Raw genomic sequence first — 14,556 nt, 5'->3', positions numbered from 1 at the left:
GTGGCCTTGTGGTTAGAGTGCTTGAGACTCAGCATCAAGGGTTGGAATTGGGGGTTGAATCACCAAAAATGATTCCCGGGCGTGGCCACCGCTGCTGCTCACTGCTCCCCTCACCTTCCAGGGGGTGATCAAGGGTGATGGGTCAAATGCAGAGAATAATTTCACCACACCTAGTGTGTGTGTGTGACTATCATTTTGTGTGTGACTATCATTGGTACCTTAACTTTTTTTTTCTTTTTAAATAAAAAAAACATTGTGCCGCAAGACTAAAACAATAGCTGGTATGTACAAACAACTTCGAAAAGCTGACATTTAAAAAAAATGTTTGCTGTCTCGACTGTCTCGTTCATACTTGCCAACCTTGAGACTATAAAAATGGGACCCATTAGACTCCCTGCTTGAGACTCAGCATCAAAGGTTGAAATTGGGGGTTAAATCACCAAAAATGATTCCCGGGCGTGGCCACTGCTGCTGCTCACTGCTCCCCTCACCTCCCAGGGGGTGATCAAGGGTGATGGGTCAAATGCAGAGAATAAATTCGCCACACCTAGTGTGTGTGGGTGACTATCATTGGTACCTTAACTTTTTTTTTCTTTTTAAATAAAAAAACATTGCGCCACAAGACTAAAACAATAGCTGGTATGTACAAACAACTTCGAAAAGCTGACATTTTTTAAAAATGTTTGTTGTCTCGACTGTCTCGTTTCCCTCCAAGAAGCTCATGGATAGATGCTAAGTCCCGCCCCCACACTTGCTCAGGTGACCGGGCTCCACACGCCGCCCCTCCCCTCAGAGATGCTGCCTGTGGATGACAGCCGAGCAGCCGCAGTGCCGAAGAAGTGTTGCCCCAACCTTCTTCTCCCACGAAGTCATCCGATAGAAAACAGGTGAAACATTTCCCCACGAAGTTGACAAACTGCTGCTGCGTGTCGCTGCTTTTTAAGCGGCGAGCGGCGGTAACTCCAGTCGAGGTAACGGGACACTTGGCACTCGGATGCGATGACCGACTCGGCGGTGGACGACAAGGCGGAGGTCAAACAAGGCACTAAATATGTCAAGGAAACGGAAAACGTCGCGGAGAAATACTCGGCGTTGACCGTGAGCAAGAACAGCAGCGACGTGAACATGAACGTCGGCGAAATGCCCTCCGCAGCCTTCACCGCAGTCCCCACGCTGAAATCCGTCAAGAAGGTTAGTGCAACCACCACCGCCATCAGCCGAGCAGGGCTCCCGGGCAGGGAGGGTGGGGGCTGGGGGTGCATGGTGGCATATTGTCCCGGTTGTTAGTAACACAATGCTCCACTATTTACTCCACGGTGCCGTTTTATAACCATTTCAAGGAGTCTCGCCTTTATGACAACATTGTGAGCGTTTGCACAAACTAATGATATTCAAGCTGCGTCAAAAAATAATAATGCATCTGTCACCCAAACATGAGAAACTCTTCACTGTAAAAACGCCTTGTGTGCGCCATCTTGTGTTGATCCAATCAGAGTGGCTTTTCTAAAACCATGCCTTATAAGCCATCCTGTTTATTTAGATGACAATCATGCCAAACATCCTGCAGCTCAGAGAGAGTGATGATGGAGACATTCTGTACTTGAGCTCAGACAACCATGTCATAGCTCATTGATAATGGTTACATTCTTAGTTTATTCCCAACATGTTTTCTGAAAGAACACAGGTGTCCAAGCGTTTTCTACCAAAGCATGTGGGAGCCATTTTGAAAGGTTATTAATATTACAATGTCAGCTTGTTCTTATTGCATATTGTTGGTTATTTTTCTTAGGGTTTTTGTTTTGATTTTATTTCGACAACAGAACTTGAGCCGCGGGCTGCAAATGGCCCCTAGGCCACACTTTGGACACCCTGATAAGACTATAGTACAGGGGTCGGGAACTTTTGTGACTCAGAGAGCCATGAAAGCAAAATATTTGGAAATGTTTTTCTGTGAGAGCCATATAATATATTTTAAGACTGAATTCAACTAAATGTGAGTATAATAAGCCTCTAAATGTATTATTTTAAATAATGTTGTTATAATACTCACCATTAATGCGACTTCTGGTGCTGCACGGATTTGCTGATGGCTTTATAGTCTGGTTGGTACTTGGTGAGGTTAAGCTTCATGCAGCCAGGGAAAAGAACGGCGCTGCATTTATGTCCTTCACTTGCGTTTCCTCCACTTGGTTTGCCATCATGATGGTACGATCATGAACAGTTCTTGCCGACAGAGGCATGTCTTGTATTCATTTAATTATCTTGTCTTTGTTCGGAAGATCATCAAAAAGTTCATTGGCTACATCCAGCATGAACGTTTTAGCATACCCGCCATCTGTGAATGGTTTTCCGTTCCTCACTATTGCTAAAGATCCAGCAAAACTAGCGGAATTATAGTCACCTTGCCGGGTCCATACGCGGAGTTGATGCTGGCTAGCTTGCACCCTGCTCAGTAGCTCTTGGCACGCTTTCTTCCTGCTGTCTTCCGCAGGGTATTTTGATACAAAGGTAGCATGACGTGTGTCGAAGTGCCGCTTTACATTCGACCGTTTCATCGATGCAATTTTGCCATTGCAAATTAGACACACTGCAGAACCTGCTCTCTCCACAAAGGCGAATTCTTCGGTCCATTCGTCCTGAAATGTACGATACTCCTCATCTTTTTTTCTTTTCGCCATCTTCTTCGTCGAAGGGTTAGCTTTGAGCTAATGACCGCGCAGACTGATTCAAATGGGGGCGCCCAACGTAGGCTATTATCATTCAATTAAAATAATGGACAATTGCAGCCCTGAACAAGACATGAGCAGTGGAAAATCGATGGATGGATTAAAACAAGCGATGATATTTTGTTTTATCTGAAAAGCCGAAATCCGCGAGCCAGATGCAATCATCAAAAGAGCCACACCTGGCTCGCGAGCCATAGGTTCCCGACCCCTGCTATAGTACATCACACATTTACTGTTTCACATTACAACATGTTCTAAAATGAATAGGGGGAAGTAGGGCTGGGCATTATATCAAGTTTGTAAGACATATCAATATATTTTTAAACAAGATATGAATTAAGAAAATATCGTAATATCGATATAATTAATTTCACGTTAAAATGACCAAACACCGCTTATTTGTTGTGTTCTTAGTTCTCCCCCGCTTACCATTCCCTCTCATGGGCTACTAAACCCCTTCCCTTCCTCCTTCCAAGACTGCTTGCACATATAAGAACATCCATGATTGTTTGGTTGTTTACTATGATGAGTCACGGTTGGTTGAGATTAGGGCAAAACATTAGAGACAGGCCAATCAGAGGCAAGATATGGCGGGTCATGGAACCAGGAAAGGAAATATACAACAGACATCCCAAATGATGACGGGAGAGTTGGAGAAAAGAAAGAGGGAATATTCAAGTGGGCGATTTGTATATTAAAAAAACTAGTGGAAGATGGCAGAGGGATTCTCTTCTTTAGATTTTTCTTTTAGCGATGTAGACGACGTCCAGGAAACCCACAATGTGTCTACTTGGCCACATTTGGACAAATGTATGCGTCTGGATAAAACATTATTTTGAGTTGTTTACCATGTAAGCCAAAACCCAAACTGTTCTCCAGTTGCCAAGCCGGGCATATTTTGCACGAGAAATGCGGCCGAAGTGAGGAAGATCATAGCCGCACACTTAAGTCAAGTCACTTACTTGGCGCTGACTAGAACCGTAGTTGTGTGACAGTCCATTACATCGTCGACTGGGAATTAAAAAGTGCCTGCCTGCAAATGTATTTTTAATCTGTGTTTGATACATTTATTTGCACAGTAATGTATTTATTTTACATAGAAAGAATATTTTTCTATTTTATTTATGTTATGTAATTCTGTGCTACCTAAACAGTTTATTTTCTGTGCTGTTAATACCCATCTTGACTAACTGGGTTAATAAAAGTGCCACTGACTGTTTACAGTACAGTTGTCATTCACTTCAATTTCTGTGAATCTCGCTCAAAAATGACTATCTTTATATGCATACTTTCACCGGAAAATATATCGAGATATATACCGAATATCGAGTTCAAGTAAAAATATATCGAGATACTTTTTCGTCCATATCGCCCAGCCCTAGGAGGAAGCAGAGTTTATTTAATCCTACTCCTTATAGTCAGGCTTGTGAAAAATTCCGTATAGAAATGAGAATGTCTCCCAAATTCCAATTAAATTCCATTAATTTGTTGAATTTGAAATGGTGTTGCAAACAGGAAGTGGAATTAAAATTCCTCAATGTGTTAATTTTTGTGTTATTTCAGAATCATGCTTACCATGAGTATATTCCATCCATGATTGTTTTACATATTTCATAGAAATAGTATTATGAAACTTTTTGACACATTACATTTAATTTACAGCAACTGTTTTTCTTCAACTATTAAGAATAACAACATATTTTATATTACGGATTATTTAATGTGATGTGCTCTAACATATGAAATACTTTGGAAAATAGTGGAAAAACATCAAATGTTTGAATGCTTTACTTTATCCAAGTTGTAAAAATGAAGGGCATTAGCTAATTTTAGTGTGAATAAGGATGTTCTTGTTCATCCAGGTAATTGTATTGTCAAGGCATTCAATCGATCGTAATTGGACTGTTTGGTGTGTCTCATCCAAGTAAGCTTCATCAGTTCATGTTTATAGACTTAGATTGGTCAGATCTAGTCTCGAGATCTGGCTTTCTCTAGACTATATCTGACCAATCTAAGTCTGAGTATGAACTGATGAAGCCTACATGAATAAGAGGCGAAATGTCTTCTAAGACAGTGGTTCTCAAATGGGGGTACACGTACCCCTGGGGGTACTTGAAGGTATGCCAAGGGGTACGTGAGATTTTTTATAAATATCCTAAAAATAGCAACAATTCAAAAATCCTTTATAAATATAAATAAAAACCTTTCTTTTTTTCCAAATAGTTCAAGAAAGACCACTACAAATGAGCAATATTTTGCACTGTTATACAATTTAATAAATCAGAAACTGATGACATAGTGCTGTATTTTATTTCTTTATCTCTTTTTTTCAACCAAAAATGTTTTGCTCTGATTAGGGGGTACTTGAATTATAAAAAAATTCACAGGGGGTACATCACTGAAAAAAGGTTGAGAACCACTGTTCTAAGAGAATATACAGTCTGCTAATTTTAGTGTTTTTAAAGTATTTTTTGTATTTAAGCCAATTTAACTGACACATTCCTTCCTGTTACTTGGCTATTAGGAATTTACTTCAATGGCAAGTAGTGACGTGAATTATATTTATATAGCGCTTTTCTCTAGTGACTCAAAGCACTTTACATAGTGAAACCCATTATCTAAGTTACATTTAAACCAGTGTGGGTGGCACTTGGAGCAGGTGTCCAAGGACACAATGGCATTGACTAGGATGGCGGAAGCGGTGATCGAACCCCCTGGAACCCTCAAGTTGCTGGCACGGCCGCTCTACCAACAGAGCCCATGTAATTTATTTCTACTTCCCGCGATTCCAACTCAACATCCCGTGTAGTGGGTGCAGCAGATTTAATTCAAAAAGGGACAAGCGGTAGAAGATGGATGGATGTTGGCAAGGGCAAAAATTGCCACTTTGCGCTTCATATACTGCAGTCTCAGTGCATCGTGGATATTGACGTACCATTGAGTACATGGAGATTTGAGTATATTTAGTTTTCATGTTAAAACTAAGTAGGTTTTAGAGTGTTTTAGGAGCATAGGAAGTGTTTATCAGTGTGTGCGAAAACTGTGTGGGGGCTTATAAAGTTAAAGTACCACTGATAGTCGCACACACACTAGGTGTGGGGAAATTAACCTCTGCATTTGACCCACCCTCTGGGAGGTGAGGGGAGCAGTGAGCAGCAGCGGTGGCCGTGCTCTGGAATAATTTTGGTGATTTAGACTTAGACTTAGACTTAGACTTCCTTTTTATTGTCATTCAAATTTGAACTTTACAGTACAGATAAGAACAACATTTTGTTTCATTAGCTCATGATAGTGCAGGATAAAAAATTTGTAAGGTGCATATATGAATAAATAAATAGGTTACTGTACAGATAACATATTGCACTTTTTCATATGCATCCACGTTTATGGATGTATGTTATATTGTCTTTTTTATTCCAGCGAGTTAATCCATTTTGGGGGGAGTTGAGGGGGATAATTATGATGCGTTCAAGAGTCTTACGGCCTGAGGAAAGAAGCTGTTACAGATTTAACCCCCAATTCCAACTCTTGATGCTGAGTGCCAAGCAGGCAGGTAATGGGTCCCATTTTTATAATCTTTGGTATGACTCGGCCGGGGTTTGAACTCACAACCTACCGATCTCAGGGCGGACACTCTAACTACAAGGCCATTGAGCAGGCTTATAAAGGCTTCAAATAGATACAATATTGATAAAAATTCCTACTTTGCGGGAATTCACCTACCACGAGAGGGTCTGGAACATAACCCCTGTGATAATCAAGGAACCACTGTAATATCTTTTCTGTATGTTGTCACCTGCAAGCTTTCTTTTTATATATAGCGCCTCAGACAAACCAATGAGATTAAGTAATTGGGTACATAAAAAAAATGGTGTATTTCGAGTTATATGCACAGAATATGTAAATATTCTTAGTTTTAATTAAATATCTCACCATCTTTTTCTTGATTAATTAATTGTGATTAATGCAGTGACGTGCTGCATGCTAATGATATACATAGGCCTCTTTATACTTTTTTCAATTCTCAGCTATTGAAATGAAACATTATGATTCCTTGAAATAATTAAACTTTATCTTCAGTAGTCACCTGTTATTAAGATGTCAAGTTTACGATTTTACCCCAAATCACCAAACAAATGGTCTTACCTTAATGAGACAACAGTTTGCATAACCTGGCTGATGATAGCACCGCAGTGTATGCTGCTTAGGTGCTAGTACCGTATATTTGTCACAGTGCATAATTCTAAAGAAGCTATCCATAGAAATGTGAACGTTTAACCAGTATTAGATAAATTGTTGTTGCCATGTTGTCACAGCTATTAGGCAAAACAGTTTGTAACACGTCATTGTTTTTACTTTATGCCAACCATAGCATTACATTGTTTTTGCAGGTCAAAATAAGACAATGGCATATGTATAATAAGTATAGGGCAGCACCACAAATATAATGTAGTGCAAATGCTAATTTGACAAAAATGTGCACTATTATTTAGACAAAATACATTTAGTTTTTTTTAAGCATTTATAATAATGTGGTTTACTATATTTCCATTGAGTTCATCTAAAGTACATCATTTGTGATGCTTGTTTACAATGTCATAATGAGAATATAAATGTTCCCAGCAATGACGTGCATAGATATTACATCGAACTCTGATGCAATAAAACATAGACTGTAAGCCGCGGTTGGAAGTCTGAATAAAAACATATTGGATAGTAGGAATGTGAAAAACACTCCTGAAAACAAAGCTCTTTGTTATGAATAAATGTGAGATCCCAGTGTCAAACTGTTCCACTCGGTTGTATAAAACTTCTGACTGGGTGAAAGAAATACTAGTGGAGTTACACAAACAATGGCTGGGAAGATGAAGAAGACAACGTTGCATTGTCACATTGTTTAGTTTAGGGTGCAGAAACAAACACTTCAAACTGTACATGTAGCTGTTGATATAGACATACAAGTGTGTGTGGGTGGGGGCATGAGTCAATGAGCACCGCCTCCTCCACTCTCCTTTCCATCAGTTACACAATGCACCCTGCTGGGAATGAGACTGGCCGTGTATTTGTTCATGCATCATCATTTTAATTTGATGCCAGTGGACTCCATGACAGGCCTTCTCTTAAATACTGGTACAAAGAGTAATTTTGAAACTTGTGAAAACAAAACATTTTGCAGCTAATACCTGAAGTTTTTTCGAAGATCAGCAAAAAGGAAGGCTGGTTTTAGTTTACACATCAGGTGACTGACTTGGCAAAATAAGAATACTGTTTCTTTGTCTTGAGAAGCTTAGGCTTATCCATGCTTATTAGTTGATTCCTAAAATGTATACACAGTGGAACCTTAAAAAATTGAATGCCCTTGACGTTGTTTTTTATAGTTGTTGTTTCTGCATTTGTTTCTAACGTGTTTTGGATAGTTTGTACTTTGTGTTATTCATACAAAGTATGAATCATGTGCACCAGATTAAGTATTCAGATATATTTTCATCTGTAGTCCACATTCATTACCAAATGACTTACCGTATTTTTCAGACTATGTCGCAGTTTTTTTCATAGTTTGGCCGGGAGTGCAACTTATACTCAGGAGCGACTTATGTGTGAAATTATTAACACATTACCGTAAAATATAAAATAATATTATTTACCGTATTTTCCGCACTATAAGGCGCACCTAAAAACCTCCAATTTAGTCAAAAGCTGACAGTGCGCCTTATAATCCGGTGCGCCTTATATATGGACCAATATTGAGCCTCCAACAGGTAAAAGTTTCAATCAATCAATCAATCGCAACTACGGTAAGCAGCCGCCGACTTCATTTTCCCCCGTCTTCAGAAGAAGAAGCGTGCGGTGCATGCTGGGATATATGACTGCGCGAGGCATGCCGTTTCATTTCCATTTGTTTGTTTATGTAAAGACCCCAAAAAGACTCCTATTAAGAGACACGCTTACGACGCAGAGTTTAAACTTAAGACGATCAGTCACGCAGTAGAACACGGGAATAGAGCAGCAGCGACACTGATTCCATTAATGACGACTTCGACGAGACGGCGCTTGTTGGATGCCGTATTCGCCCAACTGTTTAATTCGGACACTAAAGAAGAAGAATTCGAGGGATTCGTGGATGAGGAACAACTTCATAAAGTGAGCTTTACATGTTTATTTTGTGTGTTGTGTTGTGTGACATTAACGTTTGCGCAACGTTCAGTTATTGATATATTGTTATTGCTCTGCACTATTTCGAGTGTTACTCTATTGTGAATGCACTAACGTTGGATTTACCGTAACAGTATCACTGTTTTTTACGTGTTTATTGAATCAGGGAAAAGGTCCCCTCCACTATGTGATATAAATGTTTATGGGGCGGCATGGCGTAGTGGGTAGAGCGCCCGTGTCAGAAACCTGAGGGTTGCCGGTTCGCTCCCCGCCTCTTACCATGCCGTTGTGTCCTTGGGCAGGACACTTCACCCTTGCTCCCGGTGCCGCTCACACCGGTGAATGAATGTTGAATGAATGATAGGTGGTGGTCGGAGGGGCCGTAGGCGCAAATTGGCAGCCACGCTTCCGTCAGTCTACCCCAGGGCAGCTGTGGCTACGAAAGTAGCTTACCACCACCAGGTGTGAATGAATGATGGGTTTTTAACATGTAAAAGCGACTTTGGGTACTTAGAAAAGCGCTATATAAATCCCAGGTATTATTATTATTATTATTATTAAAGGTTGCACTACATGTTATACCTTGCTGTTGTTAAAAGATAAACAAAACACCATGTCACTGACTTTACCTCGCTCGGGGAAAATAATAAAACAGCTGTTTATCCATTTTGGGAGTGAACAGAGTTGTCAGAACGCTGGTTTGTAATCTTTTTAATAAAGTTTGACTGACCTATCTGACTGTTTTGTTGACACACCTAGTGTGTGTGTGACAATCATTGGTACTTTAACTTTTTAACTTCAACATTCCCTTTAGCGCAGCTCCATCTAATGGATGCATAACGTAACCCCAGCCTCTACTGTAGCGTCTATTCTATGCGGTGCGCCTTATAATGCGGTGCGCCTTTATATATGAACAACGTTTTAAAATAATCCATTCATTGAAGGTGCGCCTTAGAGTGCGGAAAATACGGTAGCTCATTCACGTAAGAGACTGGACATATAAGATTTCATTGGATTTAGCGATTAGGAGTGACAGATTGTTTGGTAAACGTATAGCATTTTCTATATGTTATAGTTATTTGAATGACTCTTACCATAATATGTTACGTTAACATACCAGGCACATTCTCAGTTGGTTATTTATGCGTCATATAACGTACACTTATTCAGCCTGTTGTTCACTATTCTTTATTTATTTTAAATTGCCTTTCAAATGTCTATTCTTGGTGTTGGGTTTTATCAAATAAATTTCCCTAAAAAATGCGACTTATACTCCAGTGTGACTTATATCTGTTTTTTTCCTTCTTTATTATGCATTTTCTGCCGGTGCGACTTCTACTCCGGAGCGATTTATGGCCCGAAAAAAAGTACTTTCATACTTAGTACACATGGAAAACACCATAAGTGATTACCTGGGAACATCGTATACTGTACTTTACAGTACAATGACATTCACTCATACTCCATTCCCTTAGAAGACCATACAACACCTGGCAACATTATACACAACACACGACCGAACCGATACACTGCAAAATAAGATGTGTTTAGTCTATGATAATTGACTTACCTCACAAGCACCAGCTGTGGAGGTATGGCACTGCTCCCATCATCAGTCATCAGAGGGTGAGTGCACAATGTAACTTTAGTTAGTGCATGCGAATAATCACAAAAAATATTGCATTTTTCATGTACAAAAACGCAGATTAATCACACAATATGTTTTGACATTAGTTAGTGCATGCGAGTAATCACAAAAAAATATTGCATTAATCATGTACAAACGCAGATTAATCACAAAATATGTTTTGACAGCACATGCTCATTTACCTTGGTTACCTGAATGGTGGTGCGAGTTGTGATTAGGGATGGGTAGTGAAACTTGTTCCATAATAAATAAATGGTAGTAACCACACTGAAAAAGGAAGAAGCTATCCGTGCCCTATTTCCGTGCTAAATGAATGCAGACTCAGCCACCTGCAACAAATGCTCGGCAGTGATAAAAGGTCACATCTTGTAAGTGATGTTGCATCTTGACAGAAGTACAAAGAGTCTGATGCTCTTTTTAAACTTTATTGCAGACCTTAAGATGCCAACAGAAGGTTAGGTAACACTGCTAGGGGCTACTGGGGCTACTGACCAGGCTATTCAGTAGCACCATTATGCACCAGTGACGGTTACAGAAAGTGAGGTTGCATAATTTTCAAATGTAATAATTAGTTATCATTTACTTTATATATATATGTGTTGTGTGTATATTATATCTATATATATACATACATTTGTATTTCAATTTCAAATATGCAAGAAATAATTTTCTGTGATTATGTGATTCTAATTTGATTTAAAAAAAATTATATTTTGAGAGCACACATTTTTTGCACATTTTCTATCTAATAATGTTAGGAATTTGAAGCATGAAGTCAACTTCAGAAAGCCTCTTCCCAGTATTTGCGTACGTCATCAGTATCAAAAAGTGAGTAATTTTGGTAAAGATAGAATAGACTTTATTCATCCCACAATTGGGAAATTACATGATTGCAGTGCAGGTTCAAACAAATCAACAAAAAGTAAGGTAAAAACACATGAAAACAAGAGAGAAACATTAAAGAACACCAAAGACATTAAAGACAATAAAAGACCACAGACCTGATGCAACCAGTTGGCACTTCAGCGGCACCATTTCTACATACAGCTACAAAAGCAAAATACATCAAAAAACAAAAAATTGCAATTAATATTACATTGCGCACATACGATTGCACCATGCAAAGACAAACAACCAAACAAAAAAAACATCAAAACACCCACATAGGCTACAGTGACCCCTGCGGTGCTCCACACCATTTGTTTGCTGGGGTGGGGGCAGCATGACCAGAGACAGGAACAGACCCAACAAAGCAACCAAGAGAGCCGACTCCATTCCAGGCTGCTCACTTTTATATATCGGTTAGCTTCTTTTTACACTTGTGTGTAAGCTAAGTGTGATATTAAGTTACTTAAAACACTGCCTGTGTAGTAAGTAGCCTATAGGTTTTATTATGGTGACAATTTCAACACATTAGTTATTTTTCATTTGTTATTTTTAGTTTTACATTTGAGTTTGACCTGAGACTGTCTGAAACTGTCTTGGCATTTTGTTAAGCCACTGGAAATTACTATTATTTTTTACCCTATGGCAAGTTTGAATATATAGTAGGTGTGTCCTCATATATTGTAAATGACATCCAAATATGCTAATATTTACACTGGTGCCTGAGACAATGTTTGTACTTAAGTCAACATTTTTTACTTCAAAGCCTCCTATTCGACATATTGTGGAACTACAGTGAGAATAAATGTCTGTCTGATAACATTAGACACACAATGCTGAGATTGAAATGTGTTTAGGGTTGCGGGGTCACTTAACCACTGCCCCCTGTCACGATACAGCATAGAACGGACTGAGGGTTGTCTTCTGGCCCTCAGGTACCAGCTGCTAATGTAACAAGATACTATAGTACAGGAAAGTGGGTCATTGTAGGTCATGTTAAAGTACTGTGTGGGACCTACAGTATATTTGACTGAAAGTCACTATAAGATGAGAAATGTAACACATTTATGTTGACTAGTGTCATCCTATTTTTCCTGTGTACCTGTTATTTAAAGTGTTCACTACTGCTACCTTTTACTATTTGAGATGACTTTATATATACAGTGTAAGGTCAGTTGTGCAGGAGGGATTGTTTTTTCACAACGGTATGTTATCCACTATGCATGTGTTCATCTATACAGGCCCTTGGCAGACTGAAGGAAGTCCAGTTATTTAAAGAAGTAGACGGTTAATTTAGGACCGTCTTTTGGCTCTGAGGGCGCTGTAGCGCACTAGCGACGTCTGAGTAAGAACGGAATATCGCCGGATTGACCACTTACAGAGTCGCACCTCAGCTTAAGTCTGTGACCTGGCCTGGCTATTTTGGAGAGAAAGGTTATTTTTAACTGTGAGATGGAACTGGATGTTTATTGATTCAGCCTAAGGCTAATGGAAACTGCTGTCTGTCAATTCCCTTTTATTGACATGTCTGTGATAAATGGGTTTTTGGTAGACCTATTTTGCATTTCAATTTAAATAATATCTTTCCAAAAACACAGACTTTAGCAACTGGTTGCCAAGGGCAGGCACTGAGAGTGAAAGGAAGAGAGGTCACACTGAATCAACCTGGCCTCGCTTTCTCTCTCGCTCTCCCTCCAGGTTGGCCGTTAGAAATCAGGATAATAGGTGGGAACCTCCCCCTGGCTCTGCCTGGGAGTGTTCTGGGGTAATAGCATCAGGGACACCTAGTACCATCAAACAGAGGACACACACACAGGCACAGAGAACAGGCAGTGATGGCACACACACATGTGCACGGGAGAGAAAGGGTGAGTCACCACTAATACATCACTAGGCACTCAGACACATTTATTCTTAAAAGCACAGAGATGATGAGGTATTTTTTATTTAAAAAATGTATTATTTGTCTTCCTGATCAAGGTTATCCATATTGCATGGGTCACCCTGAGGGAGTTTTGAAAGAAAATGCATACTGGAGTACCACTGAGTAATCCATCATAAATCAGAAAAAAAGACAAGGAGAAAGTAGAGTAATGTACAAAATCCTGGGCTGAATCCTCTGGAGTCCAAAGTGATGTGAAGCTCAGTGTGGTTTAAGAAAACAGGACACATGCTGAGTTCTCTCCTGCTCTTTCTTACAACATTCTTGTGTTTCTTATGAGTGCCGTAAACAAGATTGTGCTTTTAGTAGGTTACAAGTGTGTTTTCTTTTGCAACCAGTCTTATTATCATATAAACATACCCATACAGTGCAGAAAGTTATGTATTTTCCACATAGTTATTTATAATGCTACGCTTTATGTCATGATTGTTTTAGGTGCAGGTCAGTACACCTCATTGATGTCCATCAGGCATTTATTTACATGCTCCCGGATTTATCGTCTGTGTGATGTGTGTTGTGTCAACTCTCCTGGCAGGCATGTTAGTTTTGAGTCTAAACACTTTCTATGGACAGATAAAATAGGAGAAGAAGGAAATTTGACAGCATTCCACAGTGAATGAAAACATCCCTGAGGTCTAGTGGACCTATCTGCAAGGGAACACACTTATGGTCACATGTTCTATGAGTCAAATAAATTAGAAACTGTCATGTGATGTATTTTTCTCATACTAAATATGTAACAAACCTGCCTAACTATATTATTAAAGGCTTGGACTTTAACATAACATCCATAACATCAATTAGAAGTCTTGACTTTAAAGGCTCTTGTTTTTAAAAACGGTATGGACCTAATAATCAATTCACCAATTACCTAATAGATTGTTAAGAATTATGTTTAAATTGTTGATTAAGCTCATCTTAAAGCAATTAAGGCAATATGGATAACACTACAGTACTCCATTTTTACGAGATGCTGTTTGTTGTAGGTGATGTCGGCTCTAAAAAATTGAGCCCCATCCATGCAAAACTACACTATTCACAACTCCCAGGCTGCATTATTATGCGCAATAAAACACGGACATCGAAACAGGAGTTCAGCGCATTTAGACAAAAAGGTTCTCAAAGTCCATCAAAATTATTTTGTGGAAAAAATAAGAACTAGTTGATACATTTATTTAGTATTTACCCCGTGATCAATCAAG

At 39.3% G+C, this 14,556-nt stretch overlaps 1 protein-coding gene across 3 annotated transcripts in view; it reads left to right on the top strand.

Annotated features, from left to right (window-relative positions):
* Positions 1 to 788: 788 nt before the first annotated feature.
* Positions 789 to 14,556, top strand: part of ahcyl1 (adenosylhomocysteinase-like 1) — a 31,450-nt gene continuing 17,682 nt past the window's right edge. For 2 of the 3 annotated variants that reach the window (XM_062054224.1, XM_062054225.1), the window contains exon 1: positions 789 to 1,191. In XM_062054224.1, the coding sequence (XP_061910208.1) occupies positions 1,000 to 1,191 (192 nt within the window). In that variant the 5' untranslated portion in view covers positions 789 to 999. Of the gene's footprint in view, positions 1,192 to 13,126; positions 13,281 to 14,556 lie in introns of those variants that run through there. The other variant, XM_062054226.1, reaches the window with a different exon arrangement.

The sequence above is a fragment of the Entelurus aequoreus genome, linkage group LG07 (genome assembly GCF_033978785.1).
Source record: "Entelurus aequoreus isolate RoL-2023_Sb linkage group LG07, RoL_Eaeq_v1.1, whole genome shotgun sequence".
NCBI lineage: Eukaryota > Metazoa > Chordata > Actinopteri > Syngnathiformes > Syngnathidae > Entelurus > Entelurus aequoreus.
The sequence above is the reverse complement of the archived record's forward strand: the minus strand, read 5'-3'. Positions and strand labels throughout refer to the sequence as shown.